Source organism: Salvia splendens, chromosome 3 (genome assembly GCF_004379255.2).
Source record: "Salvia splendens isolate huo1 chromosome 3, SspV2, whole genome shotgun sequence".
Classification (NCBI taxonomy): Eukaryota; Viridiplantae; Streptophyta; class Magnoliopsida; order Lamiales; family Lamiaceae; genus Salvia; species Salvia splendens.
The window spans coordinates 15746739-15767542 of record NC_056034.1 but is presented as its reverse complement, the minus strand read 5'-3'; the positions used below and the strand labels follow the sequence as shown (position 1 = coordinate 15767542).

The 20804-nt window shown below is 38.2% G+C and overlaps 2 protein-coding genes across 3 annotated transcripts; both read left to right on the top strand.

Annotated features, from left to right (window-relative positions):
- The first annotated feature begins 10959 nt into the window (after window positions 1–10959).
- Window positions 10960–12363, top strand: LOC121796651 (probable receptor-like protein kinase At5g24010). The gene has a single exon (XM_042195458.1). The coding sequence runs from the start codon at window positions 10960–10962 to the stop codon at window positions 12361–12363; it is 1404 nt and encodes a 467-aa protein (XP_042051392.1).
- A 2789-nt stretch (window positions 12364–15152) lies between these two features.
- Window positions 15153–20670, top strand: LOC121795230 (ferric reduction oxidase 2-like). 2 transcript variants are annotated; one of them, XM_042193721.1, is made up of 7 exons: window positions 15153–15414; window positions 15492–15591; window positions 15662–15844; window positions 16204–16438; window positions 18869–19196; window positions 19362–20324; window positions 20401–20670. In XM_042193721.1, the coding sequence occupies exons 1-7, from the start codon at window positions 15243–15245 to the stop codon at window positions 20538–20540; spliced, it is 2121 nt and encodes a 706-aa protein (XP_042049655.1). In that variant the 5' UTR covers window positions 15153–15242; the 3' UTR covers window positions 20541–20670. The 2 variants fall into 2 exon arrangements, with proteins under 2 accessions (XP_042049655.1, XP_042049653.1); XM_042193719.1 differs by having other exon boundaries at window positions 15154–15414; window positions 15659–15844.
- The last annotated feature ends 134 nt before the right edge of the window (window positions 20671–20804 follow it).

Genomic DNA, 20804 nt, shown 5'->3' with positions numbered 1-20804 from the left:
TGAATCAACGAGGTAAATTGGCCAATTCCGTAGTAAGCATATTTTAGGGATGTTATATGCTAAAGCATGTTTTAATTCAAGTTATGAGCATAATACATGTGATAATTACGTGAATAGAATTTGTCTAAATAATCTGCTAAATAAATCAAATTTATGTGATCGGATTTCATGCACGCTTCCGCTGCCAACCCCTTCAAATGGTATTAGAGCCAGTCTTTGGTTCTGATTATTTGGATTTAAATTTCGCGAAATTCATGTATGCATGTATTATTTGATTGCGAAGCATGTTCTTGGTGTTTTGTTTAATTTATTATGCATGATGAACTCAAGAACTATCGAATCAAAGAACTTAAATTACTCGATCGTACGAGACGTGCAATCCGTCGGTGCTCGCGCCGAGAAGGATTGCACCACACGCGATCGAGGTAGGGTAGTCGAGACAGTGGGAGCAAGGGAACCGCGATCACGGGGCGACGTTCAGACGAGTATGGGCTCGTGCATGCCGCTGGCCGAGACCGCACGCCCCAGACGGAGCTCACGTCGAGATCGACATGGCGGAAGGCGTGGCACGGCAGTTCGACCGAGAACATGCCGAGGTGCTGAGCCACCAGGCCGAGAACCCTAGGCGGAAGGGTCGAGACGGATGGCGGCGCTGGCCGAGAGCATCTTAGTTATCGCGCGAGCTGCTGGCCGGAAGCGCGCGCCACCCGGCGCATTGAAGATGCCTAGATTTTAGGAATATTTTTATTATTATCTATATCTATTGAAATAAATAATTTTATTTTATTCCTAGATGATATGGATGAGAATAATTTAATAGTTTCCTAATATTTATCTAGATTTTAGGAATATTTTTATTATTATCTATATCTATGGAAATAAATAATATTATTTTATTCCTAGATGATATGGATGGGAATAATTTAATAGTTTCCTAATAAATATATATCTAGAATCCTAATAAGGATAGATATGTATGAATACATTAAATAATAAATCTTTTCTTCCTAATCTTAAACATGAAAATAATTTGAATTTAATTTTTCATGTCTTATTAATAATTAAATAATTTATATATTTTAGATATATCTTATAGTAGACATGAATAAGAATTAAATACTGGAACATTATTTTCTTAATGGAAGACGCCAACTATAAATAAAGGATTCAATTATCCAGCATATTAAATACCAACAGAATTTAATTAAGCCTTAATCTGCCTCAAGGCTAAGGATAATTGAATAAAAACCATAACCCAAAATATCTAAGCTATAATTACGAACTCAACGTTTGTATATGGTCTCCACCAATTGGTCTGTAATTTATGAAGTTGTTTCCAATATTATCGCTACCTGCACTGTGGGGACAATAATCATAGGAAATAGCGAGTTCATAAGGCGGACTTCTCAAATATAAATAGTATGAACTAGAATGTGGTTTCCAATATTATCGCCACCTGCACTGTGGGGACAATAATCCTAATAAACTACGAGATTCAGAAGTTCACACAGAATTTATGGGATAACTTGATCTTGTTAGCAGCGCATGAGCATTGTTATGGGAGTGTGTTGTAGAAATGAGATTCTGTAATGCTAAATTCGGTGGTCTTGCTTAGGCAACATTAGGCGGCCATGCCACTCCGTGGTCTCTGGACTATTCGTCGGTGTTGTGACCAGTAAAAATTGTAAGATTTTAATGCGTATTAACTTCCTCTTGAGGATACAAAATTTTAATTTTACTGTTGTAAGATTTTGAAAAGTTTTATGGTTAATCTAATCAAACTTCTTACATAAGTTTATGACAAAAGGTATATATTCTGTTTTGCAGTGCAAATCAAATCGTCAGTATGTCGTTCAATCCTCTTTCTGCAATACTTAAAGAAAATAAACTCGAGGGCCAAAATTACATAGAATGGAAACAAAATTTGGACATCGTTCTCACAGCAAATGAGTACATCTTTGTACTCACAACCCCGCGACCTCCAGTGCCTCCAGCTAACGTTGCGGCAGGAGTCAGAGATGCACACAGACGGTGGCATAAGGCGAATGAGATGGCTAAGTGCTATATGTTGGCATCTGCGTCATCCGTACTCAAGCATCAGCATTCAGCCATGGAAACTGCCGCCGAGATTATGCAGAATCTCAAGAATCTTTTTTGTACTCAGAATCGAACGGCTAAGTCTCAAGCCTTTCGGAGTATCATGTCGAAGACTATGAAGGAAGGCTCATTTGTGAGGGACCATGTCCTCGAGATGATGGGCCACCTCAACCAAATTGAGGTCTTGGGAGGGACGATCGATCCCGAGTCCCAGGTGACTATTATCCTTCAAAGTCTTCCCCCTAGCTTCCAGCAATTCAAGCTCAACTTCGAGATGAACAAAAGGAACTACACCTTGGCAGAGTTGTTGACTGAACTTCAGTCGGCAGAGGACCTTATGGTCCAGGCTAAGGCGGCCATGATGACTTCGGCGTCTCGTTCCTCTGGCTTCAAGCCTACCGCAGGAAAAAGGCAGGCACCGAACTCATGACCGGCCAAGATAGCTAAGGGAAAGAAGAAGAAGAAGAAGAAGAAGAAGAAGAAGAGGGCAAACAAGAAGCCCACGGGGAAGTGTTTCAAGTGCGGAGAGAAGGGGCATTGGAAGCCAGATTGTCCTAAAAAGTGCAAGGCTACAGGTATGCACCAAGCTTTAGTAGTCGAGTCATGTTTGGCTTCGAAGTCTACTTGCACTTGGGTTATTGACACTGGAGCCACTGATCATATTTGTTTTGATCCTGACTTAATGCAGGTGACAAGACGGCTACGTGATCGTGAGATCGAGGTCCAGCTGGGTGACGCTACTAAAGTGGCGGCTGTAGCAGTGGGAGACATATATTTGCGTTTTAGTAGTGATAGATTTTTTATTTTGAAGAATGTTTTGTTGATGCCTCCTTTTAGAAGAAATTTAATTTCAGTTTCTAAATTGGTTTTTGATGGATATTCGATTTCTTTTAATGACAATTGCGTTATTAAAAAAGATGGTTCTTATATCTGTCGTGGTATCATGGAAAACAATCTGTACACAATCACATCTACACAGTTTAATAATCGCAAATCAGAACTCAATACAACATCGAAAATTTTGAAGAAACGAAAGGAACCTTCAAGTTCAATGAACGAAACGTACTTATGGCACCTTAGACTTGGTCATGCCAATGAAAGGAGGATCCATTCTCTTGTTCAATAAGATCTTATTAAAGATCTAGAGGAGGAACCTTTTCATAAGTGTGAGTCATGCTTAGAAGGCAAGATGACCAAGAGGCCTTAGGGAAATAGGGCCAAGGAAGTACTTGAGCTCGTTCATTCTGATGTATGTGGACCAATGTCTACTGAGGCAAGAGGTGGTTTTCGATACTTCATCACATTTATTGATGACTTCTCGAAAATTGGATACGTTCATTTCATGCGCCACAAGTCAGAGTCTTTTGATAAGTTCAAGGACTTTAAGACTCTTGTGGAGAAGTATCATGGTAAGAGTATCAAAAGCCTACGAGCTGATCGTGGAGGCGAGTACCTCAGTGCCGAATTTTTGGACTACTTGTCGGAGTCGGGAATTGAATCCCAACTGACTGCGCCGGGCACGCCCCAGTAGAACGGCGTGGCTGAAAGAAGGAACATGACCTTATTGAACATGGTCCGATCGATGATGAGTTATGCACAGCTACCTACTTCGTTTTGAGGACATGCCTTGCTTTCTGCAAGCCATATTTTAGACAATTTACCGTCAAAATCCGTACCTACTACTCCTTATGAGTTGTGGACTGGGCGCAAGCCCAATCTAGCACATCTCAAGATTTGGGGTTGCCCGGCTCATGTATTGGAAAAGGATCCAACTAAGCTAGGATCTAGGACGGAGGTATGTTTGTTTATAGGGTACCCCAGAGAAACGAAAGCTTATGAATTCTTTAGTCTCCGAGATAAGAAAGTTATTGTGAGCACTCACGCCACATTCTTAGAGGAAGACTATGTAATGAATCATAAACCCAGCAGTGAAGTGGCTCTTGATGAGCTAACTTCTGTCACAAATTCCATTAACCAAGAACGAGTACCAAGTGTATAAACAATTCCAGAAACTTCAACTTCTATTCCAAAAATTGTAGTGCCGCGCCGCAGTGGGAGGGTCTCACATGAGCCCGAACGATACATTGTTTTGGGGGAATCTATGGATCACTCCTCAGACAACAATGTATTAGATCCCTGGAACTTTGTGGAAGCGCAGGCAGATGTCGATCATTGCGAATGGGTGAAAGCAATGGATTCGGAACTACAATCTATGATAGACAAAGACGTCTACGATTTGTCCGTCCTACCCGAAGGTTGTACTGCCATTGGGAGCAAGTGGATATATAAACGTAAACGTGGACCCGATGGACGAGTTATAGTCTTCAAGGCAAGACTAGTGGCTAAGGGGTATACCCAAAAGGAAGGTGTCGATTACGACGAGACTTTCTCCCCAGTGGCCATGCTCAAATCGATCCGGATACTATTGTCTATAGCAGCTTATATGGATTGGGATGTATGGCAGATGGACGTTAAGACTGCGTTTCTAAACGGTGGTCTTGACGAGACCATCTACATGGAACAACCTGAAGGTTATGCCATAAAGGGCAAGGAACACATGGTTTGGAAGCTTAAGAAGGCCATTTATGGCCTTAAGCAAGCATCTAGATCATGGAACCAGTTTTTCGATCAAACTGTTTGCAAGTTTGGATTCGAAAAATACCCAAGTGAAAGCTGTGTGTACAAGAATGTTGAAAAGGGGAATGTAGTGTTCTTAGTTTTATATGTAGATGACATTCTTCTAATTGGAAACAATAAAAAGATGTTGTCATCAGTATGAACATGGTTGTCAAACCAGTTCGAGATGAATGATATGGGAGACGCGGGACACATCCTCGGGATCAAGGTTCTTAGGAATCGAGAAAAGAAGATGTTGTGCTTATCTCAAGAACCTTACATCGAAACAGTACTTAGTCGCTTTAGCATGCAGGACGCCAAGAAAGGTTTCTTACCTTTTAGACATGGCATCCATCTATCTCAAGAGATGTGCCCCAAAACGCCGTCTGAGATACAAGCAATGAGAAGAATTCCATATGCTTCGGCAGTTAGAAGTCTCATGTATGCTATGCTTTGTACGAGGCCTGATATTTGCGTTGTTGTTGGCATGGTGGCAAGATATCAGTCAAATCCGGGCCAAGGACATTGGACTGCCGTAAAGAACATACTCAAGTACCTTAAACGGACTAAGGACTATGCTCTAGTTTACAATGCAGTCGAGCTCTGTCCTTTGGGATATTCTGACTCAGACTTTCAAGCTGATCAGGACTCGAGAAAATCTACTTCAGTATATGTGTTCACCTTAGGAGGTGGAGCCGTAATTTGGAAGAGTGTGAAGCAGAAATGCATCGCGGACTCGACCATGGAAGCCGAGTATGTAGCCGCTTCGGAGGCTGCAAAAGAGGCGGTATGGTTCAAGAACTTCCTTATGGATTTAGGTGTGGTTGCGAATTTGCCCAAGAGCATCACGGTTTATTATGACAATTCTGGTGCTGTGGCAAATTTGAAGGAACCAAGAGCTCACAAAGCGAGCAAACACATAGAGCGGAAGTATCATATCATAAGGGATATAGTGCAGAGAGGAGACATACAAGTGGTTAAGATTGCGTCAGAGAACAACTTGGCAGATCCTTTTACAAAGGCATTGGCGGTAAAACCGTTCGAGGGCCACGTTGAAGGGATGGGAGTTCGACTCATTCAAGACCTCAACTCGCTTTCAGTATAAGTGGGAGAAATTTGACGTGTGCACACTGTTTTGTATACTCGAAAGCTATTTTGAGTATAAGTGGGAGATTGTTAGGGTTTGTATACTAGAAATCACCTTTCGAGTGATTGAATACTGTAAAACTCTAATAATTATTTTCCAATGAATGCAACAGATTATTTTTGTTGTAATGTTGTTATGTTTTACATTTAATGGATGTTTATTGCATATTTAAATGTATAAGCGAACATAACATAAGTCTAAGTCTTTGTTCTAGTAGACCGGCCATGGGTTGCGCTCAATTTAAGGTACACGGTTAGTTCTGAACAAAGAAAAATAAGAATTTCACAACCCAGATAGACCTAGACTACCTATCGTGAAAGGTTGCAATGTCAGTCCGATTATTTCTAAGCCTTATTGAAATATGATGACGTTGGTGTGGTATAGCACTGAATGGATCTAACAGCAAGACGAGTCTTTATGCTATCTACTGAAAGACGAGGTCTTGAAAATTAATTTCTTAATCAATGTACGTTAGCATTGAGCATACGATATTGAGTATCTACTACTTTGACTTACCAAAGGTGCGGGTTTTTCGTCACCCAACGATCCAGGTATATTGGGTAGTGGTGATCATTATCTAGCGGTGCTAGGATTGCTATTATGTTGAATCGTGCGTGAGGAGAGTCTCGTTTGATAACATCCACAAGAGGAGCTCGAAACAAGGTTTTATTATTCAGAACCTAGCTAGTTGGAGTTTAATTACTCTATGAATAATAAATAAGAGTTTCTTGCTAAGTCCACTCTTGGAGAATATAATATGTTAATTAATTAAGTCCATAGCAGACATTAATTAATTAATTGATGTTTTTATCTTAAGCGCGGGAAATGAATTAAACAAATAAAAGAAACCCGGAATACTTGTAATTTCGGATTTAGAAAGGCAGTGCAATATTACTTCTGTAGTGGCTGCTTGTAATATTCCAATATAAGCTTATATTAAATTGTGGGTTCAATTTAATTAGTAAAAAGCTAATTGGGTGAGGCCATGTCCAAATTCTTCCTTAGATCCCTGACTGGGCCCAATATGTGACTTAATATAAATAGGAGAATAAAGGAGACAGAAAAAATAACAATCAGTGCTGAAATTTTCGTCCCCCTCCATAGAGACAGAGAATTTGAAAATTGCTCCCTCTGTGAGCTAAGCTATGTCTTCGTTATTCAAGTCCTAGTACGCTGGTGAGATTTGCCCACACAAATATCAGTGTACAGTCCGGGACACCGGTCAGAAGATCCGAGGTCGAGTATTGAAGATCTTCACGTGGAGACGGAGCAAGCCATCATCGATTCTTGATTGAATCAACGAGGTAAATTGGCCAATTCCGTAGTAAGCATGTTTTAGGGATTTTATATGCTAAAGCATGTTATAATTCAAGTTATGAGCATAATACATGTGATAATTACGCGAATAGAATTTGTCTAAATAATCTGCTAAATAGATCAAATTTATGTGATCGGATTTCATGCACGCTTCTGCTGCCAACCCCTTCAGTTGCATCCTCTATTTATAGGCGTTTCACACAACCTCCAGTTACGATAACAACTTTGGCAGTGAATATTCGTCCTTGCTGGGATCGAGCGTCTCATCTGCTGATACGTGCCCTTCTTCTAGAATGTAGTGGTTCTTCAATAACCGAATGAGGATTCGTCTTCGTCCTTGCGCAGCTTACGCACCGATACATGTCCCCTTCTAGAATGCAGTCCTTGATAACTGATTGAGGATCGCTTTCTAGTGCATCAGTCTCACGTGTCTTCCTTCTAGAATGCAGTGGTCCCCCGGCTAACTGCTTGATCACCACCTTTATCAACCCACCCAGTTTTGGCCTTTTTTTGTCTTCTGTGCCAGCTTGATCAGTTTGGCCTTGTTGCCCTTGGTCAAGCAGCATTCCTACACAATTTACACTCGCTTTGCGCGATAAACTGATCAAATAGCATACGTTTTACCCCTAAACCAATGCATGAAATAGGCCTTATCAAGACACACGAGAGAAGCACGTCAGACGCGAAGGAAACCTCCACTATAAGATGTGCCAAGGGAGAGCACATGATATCACTATGTATGAAGCTAATTTCTGGATTAAAGACCATAAGTGCTCTCAAGTTTGCCCGCTCCTAAAGCTAACTGCAATGACCAGCAGTTTTGAAAATCTAAGTCCAATCAGACAAGAGTATGTGGAAAATTGTTAGTGTTTTAGGCGCCGAACTCGCTTCCACATGGAAGCCACTCGTGTTAAGCGCGAAGGCTGCAGAACTCATGTTGACCCCAAAAACACCAATACTCAATCCAATAAAGGATCTCATAGAACCAATAAAAGTGGAACCCACACTGTCAGCCGAGGTGAAGCCAACATTAAACCAAAAGGGTTTGTAAAATGCCCATAAGGTTATTAAGGACATGGTAGAGGGGTTGGTAAGGTGAGGGAACAGTGGTAGAGGTTGGTAGAGGTAGTGCTTGAATCAGTTGACTGCAGTAGTGAACATCTCAAAGCAAAGGTTTTAATTATTTTTCAGATGTTTTAGAGCAATTTAAGTTTCACATACCAATCTACTTCTTCAAACGGTATTTGATATCTCCTCTTGCGATTCTTATATAAATCTGGTTACCAAAATAGAGAACTTGTTGGGTGTAATACAACCAACAAAAAATTGAAGAAGGAGAAGAAGAAAGAAACTACACGAAAATTGAAATACATATACTAAAACTTGAAACTATATTCTTAAGACGAGTTGGGGAGAACTTATGTCTGCAATATGATATACGCCACCCAATAGTGCTCTCGGATCAGGCATGTTGTTTCTAAAGATGAAACAACTTTGTCTTATTCATCGCAGCACCGCATACGAACGACCTCCGATGAACTGAACTAGATGAGGCAAGGGCAAAGCTTCCACAGTGAAGGATGTAAAGATGAGAGAGTTTTGTATGTTATGCAATTCAAAGATTTGGTGTATGGAATGCAAGACGATGCCTCCCTATTTATAGGTCAAGTTATTGTAAGAGGAGCCTACTAGAATCAATGTTTTCATCATGACTAACATGTACTAACAGTTAGGAGTTTAGGAGTTACAGATATCTCTCATGGAGACTGACCAGACCTCATGTCGGGGAACGTTTCCTGATGTTTCTGGATATGTTTTGGTCATTCGGGAGATGCACAGAAGATGTTCGTTATTGGTCAAAAAGTTAAGCTGGTCCAAAATTAATACCAACGACCTTTCTCAAAAACCAAGATCCAAATCCACGGTGCGCGTGCGTGGCACGTGGCGGCGGTGGTGTGCGTGTGAGCTTCACAACCAGTCATGTGTGTATATAATTATTATTTGTTACACATACAATTAGGGCCTTTTAAATACATTATTTAACATAAGGATCATTTCTCTATGTGAGATTAATTAACACATTAGTTAATCGTATAGCTCCACATTTGAGTGACTAAGTTTATTTCACCATTTCTCACTCACGGGGAATGGTTTAGAAAAAACTAATAAACAACAATCATCTATTTGCAACATAGATCGATTTTATATTATTCCATTTCATAAAAATAAATATTTTGTCACTCATATAATCCAGTTAAATTGCGTTGATTGAGGTATATTCCAACATAAAGCATTGGAAAAAAATCTCTATCGATTGTCATATAGTAATGAGGTTTGACCGCCATATGTGGGAAATAGAAATGAGGCCAGTTGTGTATATTAGTTGGCCTAGTGATAAATTGGTTAATTTGTGAGATTAAAAATTATAGGATCGAATCCATCCACTGTAACATAATCTTTAAATTTATGTTTATTTGACAATTAAAAAAAGTGAGACAACTGTAACATAACTTTTAAATTTATGTTTATTTGACAATTAAAAAAAAGTGACACCGTAATCGTACTTGATTATAATTATGGTTATAATTATATTTAATTATTACTATACTAATAACTAATAATTTATTAAATAATTATAATATAGTACTCCTAGTAATTATTTAAAATGTGATTAATGTAATATTAAATATTTTTGTATTATTTATTATAATTAATAACTAATCAAGACAATCATAATGAAATATTAAAATTATAATTTTTCAAGTATATATCGATAAATAATAATCCTCCATCTCACCTTAGACGACACGCTTTCTTTTCGCAAGTGTTTTGGAAAAATGATAATAAACAATTAAAGTGGAGAGAAAGTAAAGTAAGAGACTATATAATATAGAGAGGAGTTTCTTCTACATTATTTTATCTCCTACTTTACTTTCTCTCTATTTTAACTATTTATTTTATTTTCTCAAAATAAATGCCAATAAGAAACGTGTCATCTAAAATAAGATAGAGAGGGAGTAACTTATTAAGAAAATCTTAATCTAATTATTTAAATTATATTTTTAATTATTAATTTTATAAAAACTTACTATTTTAATTTTAAAATTACTAATTACATAATATAATTATTATTAATTATTTTATTCATGAAAAGTTTAATTTCTACTCCCTCTGTCCCATGTTAGTTGCACTGTTGCTTTTCGGCTCGTCACAAACTCCTTACACTATTTATAGTTTAAGTTAGAATTAATGCATTTAATTAATATATTAGTTTAAGTTAAGAGCTCCTTTATTAAGTAATGTCTCATTACATTTAAAATTCTAATTTAATTACACTAAAAATTTAATCCCAAATTTACGGCCTAAAATGAAAAGTGCGAGTAATATGGGACGGATGGGAGTATATATTTAATTTAGTATTTTAATTAAATATAGTACTAATATTATTTAAATTCTTGATAACTTTTCAAATATTGTAATATAAAATTGTTAGAAATCAGAATTCTAAGATTCATTTTTCAGTAATCATTTTAATTTCCAAATATTATCTCAATCACAATCCGTCGTGGGTAGGAAAGGTCTAATTTCAGTATTTCACCTGTGTGGCATACCACGACTCAAAAACGCTACTCTTTAAATCGAAATGAATTAGAATGAGAGTCGTTGGAGACTATACAGTATACTTATTCTGTGGGCCCACGCGCTTCTCTTATGTTTTAACCGACTTTTAATATTGCTGAGAAAAGTCTAAACACACAAAATTCCAATCGAAGCTCTCTCCAATGGCCACAACCAAAATCCTCTCTCTCTACCTCATCTCCCTCCTATCTCTCATCGCGGCCGCCGCTGCCGCTTCCTTCTCTCCAACCGATCACTTCCTCGTCAACTGCGGGTCCAGCGCTGCCCAGACCTTGGATGCCGACCACCGAGTCTTCGCAGGCGACGACCCGGGCTTCCTCGCGTCGACCCAGACGCTCCAGCTCGAGAGCTTAGATCCGCCTTCTCCGCTTTACCGCACCGCTCGAGCATTCACCCACCCCGCGCATTACGTCTTCCCCATCAGAGATCGCGGCGTTCATCACCTCGTACGCCTCCATTTCCACCCGCTTCGTAACAATCGCTGTGACCTGAGCGAAGCTGAATTCCACGTCATCGCCAACGGATTCCTGTTGCTGCGGAACTTCCGCCCCTCAACCGCCGCCAGCTCCGTGGTAATCAAGGAATTCGCCATCCCGGTCGACTCCGGCGAGTTGAAAATAACGTTTCTGCCCTTCGATAAATCCGGATTTGCGTTCGTGAACGCGATAGAGGTGATAACCGCTCCGATTGACCTAATTGCTGACGTGGCGCAGCTTGTGGACGCCGAGAAAAACGAGAGGATTCATGGATTGCTGAGGAACGGTTTCGAGACTGTGCATAGGGTTAATGTTGGGGGATTCAAAGTGACGCCGTTTAATGATTCTCTGTGGAGGACTTGGATTACAGATGATGAGTTCTTCAATTCAATCGAGGGTTCCGAAACGGTTCACTTTGGGGGCATAATCAAGTACCGAAATGGCGGGTTAAGCCGAGAGGTGGGGCCGGATAATGTGTACAACACAGCGAGGGTGATTCGGAGCAAAGATAGCTCGATTCCAAAAGTGAATTTGACATGGTCGTTTCAAATCGAGAAGGGTTATAGTCACATGGTGCGTATGCATTTCTGTGATATAGCAAGTATCTCCACATACATGTTGTATTTCAATGTGTATGTGAATGGCAACCTAGCATATGAGAATCTGGATTTGTCGCAAAGCACCGATGCGATCCTGGCCTCGCCGTTCTATGCTGACTTCGTGGTGGATGGGGGGAGCTCGGGGAGCTTGGCCGTGAGCGTGGGGCCGTCGAACATGAGCTGGCCGCGGGCAGTTGATGCCATTCTCAATGGGATTGAGATATGGAAGCTGAATAACACAATGGGCAGCTTTGGCGGAGAGGTGTGCGCGGATTCCGTGTGGAGGAGCTGGAGGACAGGGCACACTAGTGTGGTGGCTCCGTTGATTGGTGCAATATTCTTGTTGCTATCTGCATCGGTGTTTCTGCAGAGGAGAAGGAATGCCTCTTCTTCGACGGGATGGGTTCGTTTGCCAGTTGATGTTTCTGAATCCAATTTGAAGGGTGGCAATCAATTGTCATCAATCAAGTAATACAGGTTGTGTTTGCAGAGTGTGTGGAATAACTGTTTCATATAGTATCAAGTATATGTGCCAAGATTTAGGTGGTGGTGTTGTTGTGTTGGTTGATACTCCATGCTAGAAGATTGTACTTCAAATAGGTGCTAGTTTGAATCTGCAACATCTTGTTTTTTTGTCTGAATATGTATATATACTATTTGGTGACTTCTTGTTTCACTCAACTGTTTGAAGTCACTAGGTGTTGTGAAATACAAGTTATTACATATATCATCTTGTCTTGGTAATTCCTTTACTTGGGATTCGAATCGTGTATATTTGGGTGCTCTTCTTCTTCTTCTTCTTGTGACAGCTTTTGAGTACCTCTGATAATTTATGTTTGCTAATTTTGACATGTATATGCCGTTTGATCTGCCATTTTCTATAGCATCTTCTAGATTCTGTCAATTACATTTATGGTATACAAGAAATAGAATGGTTTTAAGAGTTAGAGTATGTTTATTGTATGACTTGTAGTAGTAGTATTCTGTATTTAGTTATGCATCTTTTGTGTGAAATTTTTGCAATTGAGCTTTCCTAATTTATATGGTGACCGGAAAGATGATGTGGTCTTTCGTATGGACTAAAAGTTGATAGAGAATGATCAAATGCACACAATTATCAGATTGAGTGAGGTTCGTTTCAATTTTGAACTATATTTTGCACATTAATTACTTTCTTTAGTCAACCCTAAACATATGTACTTGCAACAAAATTCTTATACAGGTACATGGTTGCACAAAAATAAATTTTATGCTCAATGAAGTTAGAAAAACTTGAACATTTGGTTGGGCCGCATCTTTATTGGGTCTTTCCAGTGGACTAATTTGAGTTGGGCCTCATCGTCATTGGGCCATTTTATCCCTTCACTTCATTTCAGTGGAATATTGTCATCACTTTTTTTTATAGGTGGTGTGTGTTAGAAGTAATTGCCGAGTTGATCAAGCTGCGGATGTTACAAGTCCATCGATGCATGAGAAGAAGATTGGCGTGATCAAGCCATCAATGCATGAGAAGAAGATTAGCTTGATCAAGCCATCGATCAAGCCATCGGTGCATGAGAAAGAGATCAACTTGATCAAGTCATCGATCAAGTCATCGATGCATGAGAAGAAGATTGGCTTGATCAAGCCATCGGCCGATAACTTGATCAAGCGTGTTGAAGGAGATGGGTTGATCAACCATGCCTTGTTGCTTGAAAGTCGTACGACAAATGACAGCTCCCACTCCCAGCAAGCTGTCATCGCTCAAGCCAGCACCTCACAAGCTCAACTCGTGACTGTACCCATGCTCACAGCTAAGATGGAGGACCACACATGTACTTGGCGCGACGTGGTGTTGCGCGGTTTAAAGAGGAAACATGCTTTGCAGAGTTAGTTTGATTAAGAGTGTAAAAGCATGATTAACATTGTAGTATGGAGATTAAGGAGAGATTCTAGATCTTTCCAATATGGAGTATGTCTAATTGAATCTTGTTGTAAGTTCTATATTCAATGAAAAGTCTCAGAGTATTCTCCATATTCCTTGCTTTCAATATGAGCTCTTTATTCTCCTTCTCGGTTCCGCTGAAGTTTTCAGTGTGCCCTCTTACATTCTTTATAACGACACGTGTAAGCCCGTAATCATTTCTACTCAGTGATGCTAACTGTCTGTCGGCCAATACCAAGATTAACTGATTGTGCAATACATATAAACATCAATAAGAAAACTAAAGCTTTAGTAGGTGATTTGAAACTATTCAAGTAAAAGTGGTGGTCGAATATGAAATACTATAAATGATGCATGTCATAGTGACGGAGAGTGGCATCTCATCCACATCATAACCCATTAATTACATTGTGAGTTAATATATATCAGTCTTCGAATAGACTTAACTATGTATCAATGTCTTATAGTGTAAATCGAAACTGCAAACCCATACTTGTGAAGAAAGATCAAATTTGGGTTCTTCTTGTACACCTTGAACTACAACAACATTATTGTTTTTATGTTGCCAAGAAATGAAGAAAGGATTAAGCCACCCACAATTGATGTTTGATTGATGCAGACACCATTATTAGCTAGTCAAAATATATAGGTGGTGACACCATGTTCCTTTTCTCAAGGAAAACTCAATTCATACAACTCCCAAACAAATTTCAAGACTTAAAAGTTTCACCATACTGTTAAATTTAGTGAATTTCAAGCAGGCACTAATTATATGACACATATGCTTAATTCTTTTTCTTGCTTCTGGATAGTTGTATTACATTATCTCAATCACTTCTAATACAATGAAACAGTAAGAAGTAAAATTTTAAATATTTTTTTCTACGAAAACTATCTTAGTATATGGAGTGAAGGGGTGTCCTAATGAATTAAGCTTGTAGAACAATATGGAATGATTTGTAGTTTTTCATTATTGATTTTTTACTGATCAGAGTAAATTCTCAAGTGAAAAAACTGAAAAATAGAGACTTTGACAAAAGAGCTCATTCACTTCATAATTTAGTAAAAAATGAAGGGCTCTTTGATCTTAACAAAACTGTGATTGATAATACGCTTATATGCAAATATTAGATGCTAAACAATTCTACATAGTGAAACCGATGCATGATATTTCACTCATTTAGTTACAAAGATACAAATAAAGAAATAATGGATTACAATGTGAACTTTATACATGTATTCAAGAAGATTGAAAAGTGACAATATATGTGGTCACTAGTCCATTACAAGTTGATACAACCTTTTCAACTCACCAAAGAAAAAAAAGTTATATATACACAACCCTCTTGCATTCTCACTTTCTTTCCATATATTGAAACGAACCCGAGTTTGAGTTTGAGTTTGAGTTTGAGTTTGTGCGCTCTAGAATGGCCTCCTCGGGCATGATCAATGCCGTTAGAACAGCAATTCTGTTGTTGGCTCTGGTGATATTTCTTGGGAATATTATGATGTGGATCATTATGCCAACTGATACTTACTATAATATTTGGGTGCCTCATCTCATGGCTGCTACTAATTCTACCTTCTTTGGAATACAAGGTTTTTTATTTGACTTCTTTTCATTACATTCAACATGTTTTTTGGCATGATATTTGATAACTCTCTACCTTGAATAGGTCCAATTATGATGGATTTCACATTTCCCATTTTGCTGATTGCTGTTTTGGGATGCTTTTATCTGCATCTGGGGAAGAAGGAAAATGCTGTCACAAAAAGGTATTATCAAGGTTCATATTTTTCCAAGAATCACTAAAAACTGAATGTTTCTTGAAATGAAAAACAGCAGCAAAGCAAGGAGTTTGAAGTTCATGAGGCGACCGATGATTGTTAAGGGGTTTGGGATTGTTACTCTAACAGAGATGGCCCTTTTCAGCATGTTCATAGCTCTCTGTGTTTGGTATTTTGGAGGCTATCTGCGCCATTGGTTTGAGCAAGTTCATCAAAGATCTTCGTCCAAACATGAAAAAGTGTAAGAACTTTTTTCTTTCCTGTCTCAGAAAAAGCCTCAAAAACACTTCTTTCCATCACCACTTCTTCATTAGCTATATACTTGTTGAGAATTCTGCAGTCTCTCAAATCCTCACTTGTATCTCTCAGACAACGCGGTTTTTATCCTTAATCTTCGCGACATCTTTCATGTAATGACCATGTTTTTCTTGAGTATCTGCAATGAATCTACATTAGCCAACTTTTATCTAGAATCTTGCAAGTCTTTCTTCACCTATCAAAAACAGCCTTGTTCTATCTTAACAATAAAATTCATCAAAAACACACTTCATAAGCTAACTTTTTTTGAAGAATCTATAAATGTTGGGTAATTGTTTGCAGGTGGCAAACTAAGTTGGATAGAGTAGGCATAGTGACAGGAGTGACTGGAAATTTGTGTTTGACATTTTTGTTCTATCCAGTCACAAGAGGTTCATCCATTTTGCCTATGTTGGGATTAACATCTGAGGGAAGCATCAAATACCATATTTGGCTTGGACACTTGGCCATGGCACTCTTCACTATTCATGGTTCAATCTACTTTATTTACTGGATCATGACTCACAGGTTATCAGAGGTAAATTCATTTTGCTTCTAAATAATGTTTCTATCCTATGCTACTCATGTATTTTACTATTTTATTTCTCTACGTTGGGTTGTGTTTGTTGATTTCATGAAAAAAAATAAAAAAGAATAGGCTTATTTCATGTTATACAACATATATGCAAGATGTATTGTGTGTCTAATGATGATATCACACTGGATACATAATGTGTCTTCTGTTGTATACCAAGAAAGTGATTTCATGAAAAGTTGAAGAACTAAATATAATCATGAAATATTGGCATTGATTAGAGAATAAACTTTATTTCAAATAAAACACTTATTTGGACGGTGACAATATTGAAAGATATAGATAGAGAATGTGACATACAAGGGGTGGAGGGAGAGAATGATGATTGTGATTATGCCACTCATAACAAGGTTGGGTTTAAGTTGTGATAATTTAGCATAAACCACTTATTACACGATCAAATAATAGCATATGAACAGTTGGTTTACAAGATTGACAACCACAAGCTAACAAGCATCACTTCATCCCTTTTCACTATTATGAGTTTAATTCTTAAGATATTGCTAACTTCCCTTTTTTTTGTTTGGCCGCAATTCATAATTACCTCTTTGTAGCTGTGCATATATATGTCAATCAGTTTATCTTTTATTTCAAAATTACTTGACTCCACCTAACTTTACTTGCTATGGGGAAACTAAAAGAAATCCAGTTATGAACCAACTGAATCAAATTAATGGTCAAGTTGCTATCCAAGTATCTTCATTCCCTTTCTAACTCCTACTACTTAGCATTTTTTTTATTTTTCACACATTCATATTTTACCAAATTTTTAGAAGTGTCAACAGCTCGCTACTTCTCAAATGTGAAGCACTACAAAATTCAAAATTTCTAAAAATATACTCCTATCCTATATACCCAAAATAACAATGGTGGCCACATACATAGGAAGTGAAGTGGGATATTGAAATTCTAGATTTTGAGTGGGCCCACCCCACCCACCCACCCACCACCTTCACAATCAAGAAAAATAAGAGGTTCAACCATTTTCGGTTGTTGGTAATGTTTAGGGCTGGCAAAATATACCGAAATACTGAAATACCGCACTTATCGTATTGAAAAAATACCGAAAATACCGCATTTTCGGTATACCGTATTTTCGTTACGGTATGATACCTTACCGTTAGATTAAGGTACGGCAAAGGTATGAATTTTGCATATACCGCGGTATACCGCATCATACCGCAATTATGGTATATACCGCAAAATTGCGGTATATACTGTAATTACCGCAATTTTGCGGTATATACCGTTAATAATTATATATATTTAATATATTTATTATTTATAAAATTATAATATTTATTATATTTATTATTTATAAATCAAACAAGTATAATTTGTGGTATACCGCGGTATACCGCAACACGGTACGGTATACCGCAATATCGATAAGGTAAAGGTTTTCAAATATTGACATACCGAAAAATTCGGTAAGGTATAGGTATGACATTTTCTCATACCGCAATTTATGGTACGGTATGCGGTATGATATTTTCGATGCGGTATACCGTACCGTGCCACCCCTAGTAATATCAACAACGATGCTTTTGACAAAGAGGAAAAAACAATTTCACACTAGTCAACATTATATGGCTATGAAATATTCCAACTCGTTTTATCACAAAATCCCTCAAACCGAGGTGCTTCAATCATTTATATTAAAAGCTGAAAATTATTGAGGTCATGGTGACACAATTGTTATGTCATGTTTTAAGTTTATTTTGCCAAAGGAATATCAATTTGGAATAGTGTCTTAATTTTCAACCACAATATTATCTAAGGCATATGAAAAGAAAGAGTAGAGAATACTTATAATCCTCTTCTAGAACCCTAATAACTAGTAAGGCCATAAAATCTTTTTCACCAGATTTATAGCTAAGTTATAAAATCTTCTAATAAACTTTTTTTTGAAGTGAAATCGTCTAATATCCTTATTTACATTCGGTAACACAAAAACCACTTTTTCATCCTTTTTCTTGATATCCCACTTGTGTAATGTTTGCAATACCTTTTCTTTTCAATTATATTTTCATACCGAATTATGCTGTACAATTATTTCTAAGCTTTTAGTTAATTCATTATTATAATTGATCATTTCATCATTTCAGAAATTAGCATTATAATTACTTTTAATTTCAGATCTTAGTTAGTAAAACTAATTAGGATTATTGTGTTATAAATCATTTTTATTTTATATATTAAAATATTAAAATTTGAGAGTGGTACCCATTTAATCGCAGAGTAATTAAACTGCATTATGAAACTATTCATTACTAGGTTTAAGTATACGAAAATAAAAATATAAAAACACCCGACCTTCTTATAAATGTTTTTTTCCTTCTAATATTCATGTTTTTGAGTCTTAATATTTAGGCACTGAAATGGGGAGACAACTACGTATCAAACATAGCAGGAGAGATTTCACTCTTATGTGGATTGGTGATGTGGATTACATCTTACCCTAAAATTAGAAGAAAAATGTTTGATCTCTTTCTCTACACTCACTACCTCTACATTTTCTTCATGATTTTCTTCATCTTGCACATTGGCATTGGCTTTGCTTGCATTATGCTCCCTGGTTTCTATCTCTTTGTGATGGATCGATATTTGAGGTTCTTACAATCAAGAAACAAAGCTAGGCTTGTTTCCGCACGACTTCTCTCTTGCAACACAATCGAACTCAACTTTTCCAAAAGTCGAGGTACATATTCATACATATGAACTCCATGTTATCTAACAATTACCTTTCATGTTTTAGTTCTGCGTATCAAACTCCTATGAATATACTTATATATTCAGTTAGTTACTTTATTTGCATGACATGATGGATTGATCCAACGTCTCATAATTCCCGGTTCTATGACAGGTTTGAGCTACAATCCAACTAGTACTATTTTCATAAATGTGCCATCCATCTCTAAGCTTCAATGGCACCCTTTCACCATCATCTCAAATAGCAACTTGGAGCCACAAAAGCTAAGTGTGTTGATCAAATGTGAAGGAAATTGGACTAGAAGCCTCTATGACATGCTCTCTTCCCCTTCTCCCCTCCATCACCTCGAGGTGGCCGTGGAGGGGCCGTATGGCCCAGCTGCCACTCATTTCCTAAGGCACGATATGCTAGTGATGATCAGTGGAGGGAGTGGCATCACTCCATTCATCTCCATAATCCGAGAGCTCATCTTCCTCAACTCCACACTAAAATGCAAGACCCCCAAGATCATTCTCATCTCCGCGTTCAAGAACTCATCTCATCTATCCATATTAGACCTAATCCTCCCAACTCATTCCTCTCACACTCCCACCTCCAATTCTTGCAACCTCGACCTACAAGTTGAGGCCTATGTGACCAGGGAGAAAGGGCGACACAAAGACCAAATGGCAAAACCTCGTACACTTTGGTTCAAGCCAGAGGCGTGTGACATGCCCATATCACCCACGCTAGGCCCCAACAGTTGGCTGTGCCTTGCTGCGATAATATCATCTTCTTTCGCCATCTACCTCATGCTGCTCGGGGTCTTCACTCAGTATATAGTCTACCCCATCGATCAAAACACCAACATGCTCTATTCCTACACCAAGAAAGGATCCGCGAGTATGATGTTCCTCTGCTTCTCTGTGGTCGTGGCAGCCAGCACTGTGTTTCTGTGGAACAAGAAACGCAATGCAGAAGAGGCCAAGCAAGTTCAAGACATTGATGACTCTGGGACTAGTGGATCAACATCCAATTCGTCGTTTGATCAAGATGATGTGGAGATGGAGAGCCTTCCACTGCAGTCGATAATCAAATCTGTCAATGTGCATTATGGTCAGAGGCCTAACCTCAAGAGTAAGTAAAAGGTTCACAACAACAGCACACTTAAACACACACACAAAGTGATTTATGTATGTAATTATCTTTGTAGGGATTTTGCTGGAGATTAAAGAATCAAGAGTTGGAGCACTTGTTAGTGGGCCCAAGAAGATGAGAGAGGAAGTTGCAGCCATATGTTCATCTGGGCAGGCAGACAATCTTGAGTTTGAATCCTTCAGCTTCACTTGGTGAATGTGTTATAAACTTATAATGGATCACAATGTAATGTGGATAGATTATGATTAATAATATTAGTGGTAGTGTGTTTGAGAACCGCATGTATTGATTTTGCCTACGATGAATGAATGCTTGAATAAATAAACGCAGCTATGGCCGTTTGTGTAGAATAGTTTAAAGTGACGCATAAAGTGTTTTTTGTTTTTCCAATAGTTGAGTGAGTATTTCTGTCATTTCGGTTGGCTTAATTTTTAAGCTTTGATACATATGTAATGAAAT